The sequence below is a fragment of the Hakea prostrata genome, chromosome 5, assembly GCF_041222555.1.
Source record: "Hakea prostrata isolate BN-2017 chromosome 5, UWA_Hpros_2, whole genome shotgun sequence".
Taxonomy (NCBI): Eukaryota; Viridiplantae; Streptophyta; class Magnoliopsida; order Proteales; family Proteaceae; genus Hakea; species Hakea prostrata.
This window is the reverse complement of record NC_142604.1, coordinates 2,000,576-2,012,973: the sequence shown is the minus strand read 5'-3', so window position 1 is coordinate 2,012,973 and position 12,398 is coordinate 2,000,576. Positions and strand designations below refer to the sequence as shown.

At 38.1% G+C, this 12,398-nt stretch overlaps 1 protein-coding gene across 1 annotated transcript; it reads left to right on the top strand.

The window, feature by feature from the left end:
* Nucleotides 1-4,193: 4,193 nt before the first annotated feature.
* LOC149014341 (protein SHI RELATED SEQUENCE 1-like) lies at nt 4,194-10,854 on the top strand. Its single transcript, XM_089156270.1, has 2 exons — nt 4,194-5,822; nt 6,390-10,854. Exons 1-2 carry the CDS (start codon nt 5,234-5,236, stop codon nt 6,755-6,757), a joined length of 957 nt encoding a protein of 318 aa, XP_089012396.1. The 5' UTR covers nt 4,194-5,233; the 3' UTR covers nt 6,758-10,854.
* Nucleotides 10,855-12,398: the final 1,544 nt, after the last annotated feature.

The following is a 12,398-nucleotide window of genomic DNA, read 5'->3' as shown; positions in this document are numbered from 1 at the left end:
AAAAAAGCATAAACCTCTATCCATTAGAATAAAAGATCCAACACTCATAGCTGAAGAGATTTTCTCCACATCTTACAAAAGACAAATTAACCTCAATCCAAATCACACCCAACAAAACAAAATATAAAAAATTATGTCTGAGTAGTTCACTAACGCCAAGAAACTTCAAGGATTGTATGAGAAGGTTTTTGAAGCTTCAGAAATGGCTATGAACCCTAGTTTGTCCTTTTCTTGTGGATACCAATTGGTCCACACCATTGGGTCCAACTCCAGGCAAATTGTCAAGTTTCAAGGTCTTGATCCAATCAACAATGTCTAACATGTAAGGACTTGTACACATATATTTTAAATGGCACGGTTTGAATTGCCTGAAAGCTCCAAAAGTTGAATCACCTTCATAAATCAATGTCTTACAATTTGATTGGGTTACAATAATTTCAAATTTAGATTTGAAAGAAAAGGGAAGTGTCATTTACTCTTCTTGTAGCTACTTGGACCACCTATATATATATAGAAGTAGCATCTCCACATGCATCGTGGAAATATGTTTTCTTTCATTCAAATCTCTATTCTATTGCCTTAATGAAGAAAATAAAAAATTACATTCAAATATCCTTCTCAATGTTTAAAAATTATTTTCATTAGTTTCTAGTTTGATTTAATCAGGATGATTCGAACCAATTATCTGCAAACAAGAAGAATAGTGAGAGTGGATCGCCTCTTTGAACAAAAGTCATTTCAAACGATTAAGTCAGATTCTAGATAACACAGATCCCCCTTAGGAGGAATTAATGCTCAAAATATTATGGGTCTCTTGGGTAATTGCAGAAGAATTAATGCAAGACTAATCTTCTTGGCTTTTTCTCTGGTTTTTTGCCTCTATAGATAAATTTCAGGTTCTTTCTGAAAAAGACAAACCTTGACCATCAAATCCATTCATTTGGAATGGAGGGCTAGGACTAGTTGTGACACCAATCTTGCTGAAGAAGTCAAAGCCTGAATCTTGCTGGAGAAACTTAGGTCCTAATACACCTTCCCCCATATTTTCAGTAATCTTGACATACGTGGACCTGGGATGTGATGTGTTCCCTCTTAAACTCCAGACAAATCGTAAGGAAGTAGCCCTCAAGAAAATTTGGATGGATTAGCGCCCCCATGAGGCATTAAGCACTTAAGGTATAAGAGCAGACCATTTAATGCTCTGATATGCTTGCAGCTAGAAACAAGCTGTCTCTAATCATCTTACCACTTTTGCCGACAAGTAACATTTCAAACATCTATTGAACGTCCATGCCGTCATGTTAACATTTTCACGTGGCAATAGCTTGAAGGTAATTCCAAGGATGAGTCACTTCCTGGATACTAGTTGATTCCTTGACCCGAGTCAAGACTAGATGCGCCAAGCTGAACGGTTCATTCCGGTTCAATGGTCTAACCCAAAATTTGGTATAATAAGGGGAGAACTTGTGCTCACATCTAGGGCACTTTTATAAAATGTTTGAAAATGAGGGTTGGCTTACCAGATGACAGGACCCTCAGTGTCAAACTTTTGGCAAGTAGTTATGATAATAGTGACAGAATAGATTTCACCATATTAATTAAGTGGGTGATTATAGATAAACAAAGCTAATCTTTTTGCTAATGTTGGAGGAGTCATACTCATACGGCCAGCAATTGTGCCTTCTTCATATTCTAATGAATACATTTGATGGGGAAAAAATTAAAATACAGAAAGTTGGATTCTGTTTTGCCAAAAGATAGTATATAATTTGATCACAAATGGGGCTTGACAAGTTTCCAATTCTTTAACCGGACAAAAGAGGGAATACAAACTTTTCAATTTTTCACTTGAATTGGTAAACATAAGATTAAATTTCAAATCTGAAGACATAGTTACTAAGAATACACCTTGACAACACTTCTTTAAGGTGGATGTTAGTTTTAAAATTTCAAATTGTAACACATTTTCCTGGAATGTGTTTGATATTAGTATCGAAAGAGCAAGTTTACATGATGTTGGGTTGGTGTGAACAAGGATGGTTACTTGAACGAAATTGATTTTTGTTATATCAGATTTTATCCTAGACCACTAAACTAGAATGAACGTACCGTTCAACTTGGTGCATCTCGTCTTGACTTGGTTCAAGGAACTTGGAAGAAATTAGTTCGTGTACGCTTCCAAGGAAGTGACTCTTCCTTGAGGCCACCCCCATGATGTTGCCACGTGAAAGTGAGAACATGACGGCATGGACGTTCAGCAGATGTCGTCAGAAATGTTACTTCCCGGTAAAAGTAGCAAGAAGATGTACAAGCACATCAGACCATTAAATTCAGCATTTAATGCTCTGGTCTTATACTTTTAAGTACTTAATGCTGATCATAGGGGTACTAATTCATGCTAATCCTGTTGGGGACTAATTCCTTGTGATCTGTTTGGAGTTTAAGAGGGGACACGTCAAATTAAGGGATCACATAAGTCCATATCACTTACAAGATCTAGGGGAGGGTGGATCAGGCTCATTACTTCTTCAACAAGATTTGGGCCTTGGTTTCTCCAACAAGCTTGGTGTCACAACCCATCCAGGCTCTCTATTTTGCCTATGCAAATCCAATGATCAAGGTTAGTCTTCTCAAGAGAGAGAACAAGAAAATTCCTTATAAGGGCAAAAAATCAAGGGAGACGAAGGTAAACTAAGATTACTCTTGCATTAACTCTCCTACAACTACCCAAGAAAACTATAATTTTTTGGGCATTAACTCCTCACAAGGAGAAATTGTGTTATCTGTAATCTGACTAGATCGTTTGAAGTAGCTTCCCATCCACAGAAACAGCCCAGTCTCATAGTTATAATTGTTTCAGATATTTAATTCTAGGCAAATTTATCCTCGGACCAACTAAGGAGAAGAGAGGTTCCGGAACAACAATTTTTGAACTACATTCTTTCTCCTTGTGACCTTATAATAGTCATTCTATGTATGATTATTGGTGTGGCATGAAAGATTTTCGTCACTAATTGTGTGAAGAACCTTCTTCCTATGGCATAGGAGTTTAATGATAAAATCTGCAAAAGAAACCCATGAACTATTATTGAAAATGCATTTTAAGTCACTTGGGGAGGGTAGCACCCTTTTTTTTTTTTTTTTTTTGTCTTTTGCTTGATCTCAAATATGCCACACTTCTCCATAAAATCTCATTAGCATATTCATTTTCTGCTACTTGCTCAATGAATATTGTTTACTATTGAATGAGTAAGAGATCATCTACCTATGTATTTTAGCAAAGATTCCTTCACACAAACTCTTACATACAAGATTGAAATATTAGATAGAAGTTGATTTGGAATTGGAAAAAACTGATCTTATCCAGTCAATCTAGAGAATACCACTCTTGTACAAAAACTAGGGTTTAATTAGGTTTATTGACCCACTAGTTTTAACTACTTCAATTATATTTTTAAGTTATAAAACTTTTTTTTTTTTTTTGCCAACCCTGATTTCTAAGGCTTTGCCCTGACTAATCCGGTGTTCGACTTGGGTCGCACATCTGGTTGTGGTGGGTGAGTCTCCCAGCGGGATTTTTTTTGCATCCACAGGGTTTCGATACCGAAACCTTGCTTAAGCGGACCAAGCTGCTTACGAACCCTAATTAAGATTGGGAGGGAAAAAATCGGTTTGCTCTTATTACACCACCCTCCGAACCATTGTAAGGGTCAACCGTTTAAGTTAACAATAATAGCGTGCGGTTTAAAGTATTTCAAGATATCATACGATACTAGCCGATACATATCTATATTTAACACAACCGATACGATACATCTCGATACGTCTCTCTATTAAATTGTAGTAAAATACAGGTGGCAGAATGATACAATACTCAATACAAGACGATGCATGTCTTAAAATCACACGATCGATACGATATACTCGATACCGATACTTTAAACTCTGTTCTTGACATCTAGATAATTTATTGATCATCCAATTTTTATTGTTATACCTAGTGCATGGAATTCAACTCGTGTTTGTTTACATGCTTCTAACATAATGGTCACAATGTATTTCCTAAGCAAAAGAGAAATTGATAATACTTAGAAAATAAGCAACATGTTAAAAAGATGGGAAAATTTACCATAACAGGCATCGGCCATGGTCCAGAATCTCCAGATACTGTTGCTCTAAAAAACTTTGTCGAAGAATATAGGGTGAAACTTCCGTACAGGGGTAGATAGTTGTGGTAAAATGTAATTACAGTGGTAAGAAAAAAAATAATAAAAAAACTCTTCGCTAAAAGAGGGGTCATGAAAAAGTAGCGGGTTTTCCGGTGAAGAAAAGCTGTTGCGTTGACACGTGGTGACAGAAGGGCCGTGAGATAGAAATGGGACGGCTCAGATCATCCCTCAATTCTATCGGAATAGTAAGGGCGGTAAAGAGAGAAATTTTCACACAAAACACAGAGAAGAAAAACACACGGTAGAACCAGTCGTCGTCATCTTCGCAATCAATCTAGAGAGAGAGAGAGCGAGAGAGAGAGAGGGAGAAGAAGAAGAAGAGGAAGAGCAGTGAAGGGGAAAGGGAGAGAGAGGGAGAGAAATGGGCTTACTATGTCTGCCTTAAATTGAGCTGAGGTTGCAGAGATGGGGCGCTGTTGCGGTGGCGGCGTTGCAGGGCTGTAAGTAAGTAAATTCTGTGTATTTAATGCTTCCAACGCAGAAAAAGGGAATTGGAAGCAACGATTAAACGCTGTTGCCCATAAAATCCGACTTGTGTCTGGAAAAAGCTGCAGCAGAGAGAGAGGCGCTCTACTCTATTCTCTCTCTATACTCTCTCTACTAGAAGCACCCAGAGAATAGAGCAGCAGGAGCAGATGCAAAATCAGGTAAAAAAAAAAAAAACGACAAGCAAAAAGAAAACGAGAAACACCCATCGACCCCTAATTTCCCAACCCCACAACACTTCTACAGTGAACTCAGTTTCTGTTTCCCCCCACATCCCACTCTCCCAAGTCCCGAGTACCCAGAACCCAGAACAAAAAAGCCCCAGAAAATAATCAAAAACTATACAAACCCACAAGCTCAAAAGGTCAGACACAAAGCAGGAGGAGGAGGAAGAAGTACTACACCACCTGATCTAAACTAATATAGAGGAATTCTAGAAAGCGGCGAAAACCCAGGTGAGCTTCTGCTATGGATTTTCAGTACCAATTGAAGTTCTCCTCAGCTTCAAGGTTGAAGCAATGGCTGGGTTTTCACTAGGCTGGGGAACTGAAAGTGGAAGCAACAACCAACAACAACAACAACAACAGCAGCAACCACCCACCAACGAAATTCCTCCGGAGAATCTTTTGCCATACAGAAACCACCAGATCTCCTTCAATAACAACAACAGCGAGAAGGGTTTTGAGCTATGGCAACTGCATCATCATCCCCATCATCATCATCATCACCAACGGCTTCAAGAGAAAATTTACTCGGAAGGTGAAGGAATTGTGAGTTTTAGTGGAACGACGATGAGGCAAGGAATAGGGGTTGGAGGAAGTATGAGCTGCCAAGATTGTGGGAACCAAGCGAAGAAGGACTGTATTCACATGAGATGCAGGACTTGTTGTAAGAGCCGAGGGTTTCAGTGCCCTACCCATGTCAAGAGCACTTGGGTCCCTGCTTCTAAAAGACGTGAACGCCAGCAACAGCTCACCTCTATTCAGCAACAGCAACAGCAACAGCAGCAACACCACCAACGCGGAGAAAATCTCAAAAGACAAAGAGAACAACATCACGCTGCTCCTTCTTCTCTCGCCTGCACTCGTTTACCCACCACCACGTCAGGTACTGTTCCTCTTCGTAATGCATATAAACTCTTACTTATCTAAAGATTGGATAGATAGACACGGAAGGGAAGGATGTGAGAACTTCTATATATATTTATAGTTGAATTATCTGTGAAGAAAATAATAAATATATATAAAGAAAGAAGGATTTGAGACAAATACCGAGATGGATGGAGACTTGGGAGAGAAAGCCCATTTGATATTCTCTACAAAAACTACATCATAAGCGAAAGCCAGACCTGGTGTGCGAATGAGAAAGATCTGGACTTCTACCGTCATTCTCCTTCTAAGTGCAGCTTTTTCTTTCCTTTTTTTCCCCTCTTTCTTTAGCTTTTTCCTTCTTCTCTTTCTCTTCTGAGAATCTACAGTTAGTCACTAGTAGTAGTAGTAGTAGTTGTTGCAGTGATGGTGATGATTATTGATTTTCACAGATGAATCCTTGGCGTTTCTCTTCGTTTTTCCTTTTTTCTATTGGGTTCTTGTGACTTGTAGGTATAATATTCCTTTTTTTTTTTTTTTTTTAGTTTTTAAGTTTCTAATGTTGTTATTATTGGGTTTTTGTCAGGGTTGGAAGTAGGGAATTTTCCAGCAGAAGTTAACTCTCCGGCGGTGTTTCGTTGCGTGAGAGTGAGCTCCATTAATGATGAAGACGACCAATATGCCTATCAGACGGCTGTGAACATCGGAGGACACGTCTTCAAGGGTGTCTTATATGATCAAGGCCCTGATATCCACCATTATGGTCCTGGAGAAAGCTCCTCCGGTGGTGCTGGCGTTGGAGGAACAACTTCTCGTAATCTCATTACAGGAGCTGCCACCACCACCACCGCTGCTACAACAGGTGCAGCAATGCTTGATCCTTCATCTCTCTACCCAACACCCCTCAACGCCTTCTTGGCTGGTACGCAATTCTTCCCACCACCAAGATCTTGACCTTCCATCTTGCTTCTTGGGTCTTTCTAACCAACCCTCAGTCACTCTTTTCTTTACATTGTCCTCTACAATTACATTGTTATGGCTATTATTGTCCCCTAGAGAGAGAGAGAGAGAGAGAGAGAGAGAGAGAGAGAGAGGATAAGTAGAAATGCGGATGTTTGCTTGTTAGAATTTCTATTGAGATTTATCAGTGTTATCTGCTCTCTCGATGTTCTTCTTCTTCTCACTTACATTTATAGCTCTGTTCTTGAGTTAAACTTCTAGTGTAGTGACTAGTGAGTGAATGTAGTGGTTGAAGATGGTGTATGGGTTTAGGTGTCTACTGTGTACTGATCACTAAATGCGTCCGTAGTAGTCTTTTATTTATCTTCTTTTTCTGTCTCATTGCATGTTTATTTTATTTCATTATTGTAGTTTTCTCTTCAAATGGATTGGATTTGATATAGCTTTCTGCAAGATTTTGAACGTAGAAACAACTTTTTCCCGTTTTCCCGTTTCTTTGCCGGTGGGACATTGGATGATATAGCTGATCGAGTTCCGTGTTTGGGTGGACAAAGCCTATCTCATGAGTTATGAGTTTGTGTCTCCTCCCATCTTATCCTTCCATATTTTCTGTTTCTCCCCTTAAACCATACAACTTGTTGGGTTAGTGTGCCAAAGCATGCATGAGAATGTAAAATCGAACAAGGGAAAATCAGAAAATGGTTCTCTTAGTTCTCTACTCATATTTTGTCTTATTATTTACTTAATTTGAATTCATTATGAAAGGACTTCTTCGAAATAGATAATAATGATATTCAGACACTGTATTGTATCCGTTGGTTCAGTACTTTAGTTATTAGTTCCCTGATAAACCTTTCATTTTCCTTTAATGCTCTTTAGCTGCTCTTGTTTAATGCACCTGCAACTGTACATGAAATGGAGTAGATTTATACTTTTGTACACCATTGAGCATGAAAAGAGCATAGTTGTTTCTCACTAGTTCATCTGAAATAAGTGGAGAATTTGAGACCTTATACCATACAAATTGCCTGACCCATGACATGTTCTCCTCTTTAGAGCTTCTCCAGATGATGTCCCTTGGGAGATAAATGATTAACCTGTCATGCATGATCGTCATTTATTTCATGAGAGGAATGATGTCCCTCTGAGGTGCTTGTGTACTAATCCAGATATGATGAACCGAATTCCTATTATTGCATTTTTCTGGTAAGAGTACTTCATAAATGATTGGGACTTCTCATTTCTATTGCTAGTGTACTTCAGGAAGAATAATATAGCTTTGATTGAATGTAGCAGCTACCTATACATTTTGTGCCAGGATAACAATTAGGAGTTTAGGAGGATTAGTGTGTAAACCTGAAGGAAATGCCATTGCTCGAAGATGAATGCCTAATCTAATCATATAAGATGTCATCAAATTGCACATCTGAAGGCTTGCAGAAGATACTGACCCTATATTCATAGTTGGCAATTTGATTATTCCAACAAAATTTTAGGTCTAAAGGTCCATGCCCGAAAGGAATAATTTATACCTGTACTTGTGTACGTATATAGGAAATATTATGCACCAAACTTGGAAATCTCTTAAATGTAGCATACATAGAAGATAATTTGAAGTATTATTAAAAGAAAAAGAAAAAAAAAAGTTCATTTATACACCTAGAGATATTTAGTGGTTTCATATGAAGCTTCTAGTTGATATTTAGAAAAAATAATTAAAAAATAGTTAAGTGTCTAAATCCATAGATAGGGAAGAAAACAAAGGTGAGAAAATTTCTATCTCCTTGCATCCAAATGAATAATGAAGTGTCTAGACCTATAGATATTCTCTCCGATGATGTCCACCCTTTAGATGAATCCAAGAAACTTTTGGGATTTTTGTTTTGGTAAGAGATGTCTCAAGTCATTGAGAAAGGACAATGATTGTAACAAGAGCTAGTCTGGAGAGTGCTCCTCCTAGTGTTTCCTCCCGTTGGTGTCAATCGATCTATGTATCTTGGAAAGTTTGAACACTGGGAAAGATAGAAAATAATATTGCAGTAACCGTAGGTAAGGTGTTTATAATGCTCAAGATACTGGGATTTTGCTTTTGCTCATGATTACTGGAGTTCATCATCAGTGATGTCTCTAAACTGAAAGAATGATATCGTACAACATTATTTGCATAATTTCAGTAGAAATATTTTGAGGTTTAATCAGTCTACATATTGCACTCAATTCTTCTTTGGGTTTATCTTTTGGGAGACACTGTATATTTGGCTCTTAGGAGATGTCCAAGTAAAACACTATTCTTAATTCTCACAGAAAGTTGCAGATTTGGACCAGACTGCTCAATGGATTAGATATAGTTACATTCTTGAGAGTTGATTATCCTGCAAACCCAGATTTCTTACACTAGCATGATTAGCTTGGCGTTTGGTATTGGCTGTGTGTAGCTCTCTTGTCAAAATTATTGGAACTTAATTAAAGTTTTGTTGCTTTGATATTGGGTTTGTTTCTTAACACTCCATGAAATAGGGATCAAACAATTGGTTTCTGTGCCAGATTTCTCATACTTGACTTGGTGTCAACTGTTTAATTTTCTCTTATTTAGGCCTCTAGTTTCTCATAACAATGGAGAAAGCGTCATGTAATTAAATGGGGATCTTTCTTGTGACTTCTATGTGGCTGGTAAGTTTTATGTTATACTTGGATGTGAAAGGGAAATTGTTTCAACATTCAGGATCAGTTGCATGGAAAACCTGTAAATCTAGTTAAAAAAGAAAAAAAAAGAAAAGGAAACCACCATTTTTAAAATGAACTTCTGCAATTTGAAAGCTTCGACTGTTAACTTGTTTACAATAAAGAAAGCAGATGCAATGGATAAGTCTTAATTGAGGTAAGTATTTACATGTTTCCTTCAAGACATTTAGATATGCCTTACTGTTTGATGCACTAGATGGGTTTGTAATTATTAAGTGAATGAATCTCGCAGCAACTTTCTTTAACCTGTTGGCATTGAGTTTGTAACTTGCAAAAAAATACTCTTGAGAAGCAAAGGGTAAGGCTGTATCCTCCTCTCCTCGACCCAATTATAGGCTATTGCTGCAAATTTCCTTATCTTTTACTGCAAGAAATCCTGCAGTTACAAACCCAGAAAAAGTAACCTTAGAAACAACAAATGGAAGAGACAGATAAATGTCGACAGAGAGAAAGAGAGAGAGAGAGAGAGCTTGATGAGAAAGCCTTTGTCAGGCGTGGTGAGGACGTGGCCACCATACATATCCTGCTAGGGTTTCATAATAGGAAGAGAGCATTGCAGTACTGTGGGGCAAAGCGTAGCAAGGTTTAGGAGTAGTAGGGTGAAGCCTCGAGAGTGGATACTTAAAGCACAGGAATGATAGATTTGTTGGGAGGTGGGTTTGTTTTAGTGAGCAGGGAGCAGTGAGCAGTGAGCAGTGAGATAGTGGTGGTCCCAGTTACCTTCTGGTTCTTTAGAGAATAAATGGAACTGAAAAAGGTGTTTTGAGCTGTTGGTGAATGCAGCTGCTGCAACGTCGATTGTACCATGTGGTTGATTGCCTAACTTGCTTGTCATCGTATGCTCACTCTGTTACGCCCATGAGACTTAAATTTTGTGCATTTAATGCGCAATAATTGTTGCCATTAGTCGATATCGAAATTGAAATGATTGAGGAGATTTCGACCTCATCTGTTAGCAGCACTGTTTTGGAGATGAGAAGGCCCTATGTAGTATGTACAATGTATCTACTTGCCTCGTTTACCATTCACAGAGGATTTAACACAAACACATGAAGGGTAAAGGAAGAACATATGTTGGTGTTTCAAAATTTTCGATTGCTAATTTTTCACGAGGACTAAAAGGTGTTACAAGTTTGAAAATTTTTGTCGGAAAATTATGATCGTTTCAAAGGGTGGATCATTCTCTGTATTGACTTGGGTACGAAAGTCGATGATTCGCTGGGGAACAAACGATAGCTAGTGATTCTGAAACATACAAAAGCAGTTGGGAGAGGATTTCAATCTCAAATGAACCAACTACGAACGACTCCCAGAAACAAACAAAACTTAAAGAAGGTTCCAGAGGTTCATGCGCTGAACAGATGCAACAGATCATATAAATTGATTTGGGTATGATGGTCCATCCTACACTCTATTCACTGACTATATCATTTAATATATTTATAGGGTTTGATTTCAATACAATTCAATTTGTAGGGGTGTCAATGGATCAGTTGAGGGAAATTGCTTAATGCGTAGTACCTGCAGCGAATGGTCGAGATCGAGATCTGAACTGAGATTTCAATCTTGACCATCCATTTTCAAAAAGTGTGTTTTTACACTTTTGAGAAACGAAAGGTCGAGATCGACGTTCGCAACACAGTATTGCGCAATTAAGTCGAACTCCAGGTTGGGTGGATAAGGTTAAATTGAACCTTACCTAAAAGACCTAAACCCTACCCAACTCTATTCGATGGACCTCAACACTAAACTCAAACCTTATTCAGCCCTACTCCATATTTAAGAACCCCAGACGTAAAACCTACACTGTTAGGGTTCTTCTAACCTCGACACACCCTGATTTACCCTGGTAGGATCAAGTATATTCTGTTAACTCTAATTTCTGCTTACTCATCCAAAATTTTTAGTTTATTGAAAACAAAAAAGCAAGCATGGGTTCGTGGCTAAAGGAGATTTGAATTCTTAACATCTTACTTGAAAAGTATTAGTCTTTGCAACTAGGCTAATCTTCTAAATTGTTAGTTGGATACTTGGTTAGATAGTTATTCAAACTTAATTTATATATAGTTATGGTTTAACTAAATTAACACAGGGTCGGGTTGGCCCGAGGGTTAAACCCGAAATCGATTCGACCCTCGCATAGCTAGTTGTTATGCAACTCAAACTCATCCTTTTGAGTTGAAAATTTGGGCCAAACTTGGGCTGGGCTCAGCACAGGTTTAGGCTAGTTATTGACCAACAGAGTTTGATTGGCACCCTTATAAATTAACACATCAGCCAAAAAAACGTTTGGCCACCAATAGGACGGTGGCACGTGTAGCATAACCTACACTGACAGTTGGACAATTTCTAGTGGTGAGGGTGGGGACAACTCCACCATACACATAAGATGAGTCCTGTGGATACTAATAGGTCCCATATTACAGAAATGGGGTGCTGTCCTTTATTGTGGGACCCCACTGGTAGGCCCAAATTTCGGTTCTAAGGCTTTATAGATATGATTTTTGAGCTGAATGCTAGTGGAGTTTGTTTTCTCGTTAATGTTTCTATTTTATTGAGAGCGGAACTAGTGGGTGGCGGGGTGCAACTGATGCTGCGTGTTAAGAGTGTTTGATTCATGTGTAACATAGAGTAATCTTATGTACATATGTTTTTGCTTTAATATAAATGACCTTTTAGCAGGAAAACAAAAATTAACTCGTCATGTTAACCTTTAATAGCCAAGGAAATGGAATAATGTGCCTTTTTACTTCATAAATACCCTCCCTTTTAAGAATATAGCAATTTAGTCAAATTCATCATCCAAATTATTTTCCTATTTTTACCCAAGATGTTGACCATTCTATATATTACAAATCCTTTTGACGAGTTCATGATGAAGTGAGACTAAATT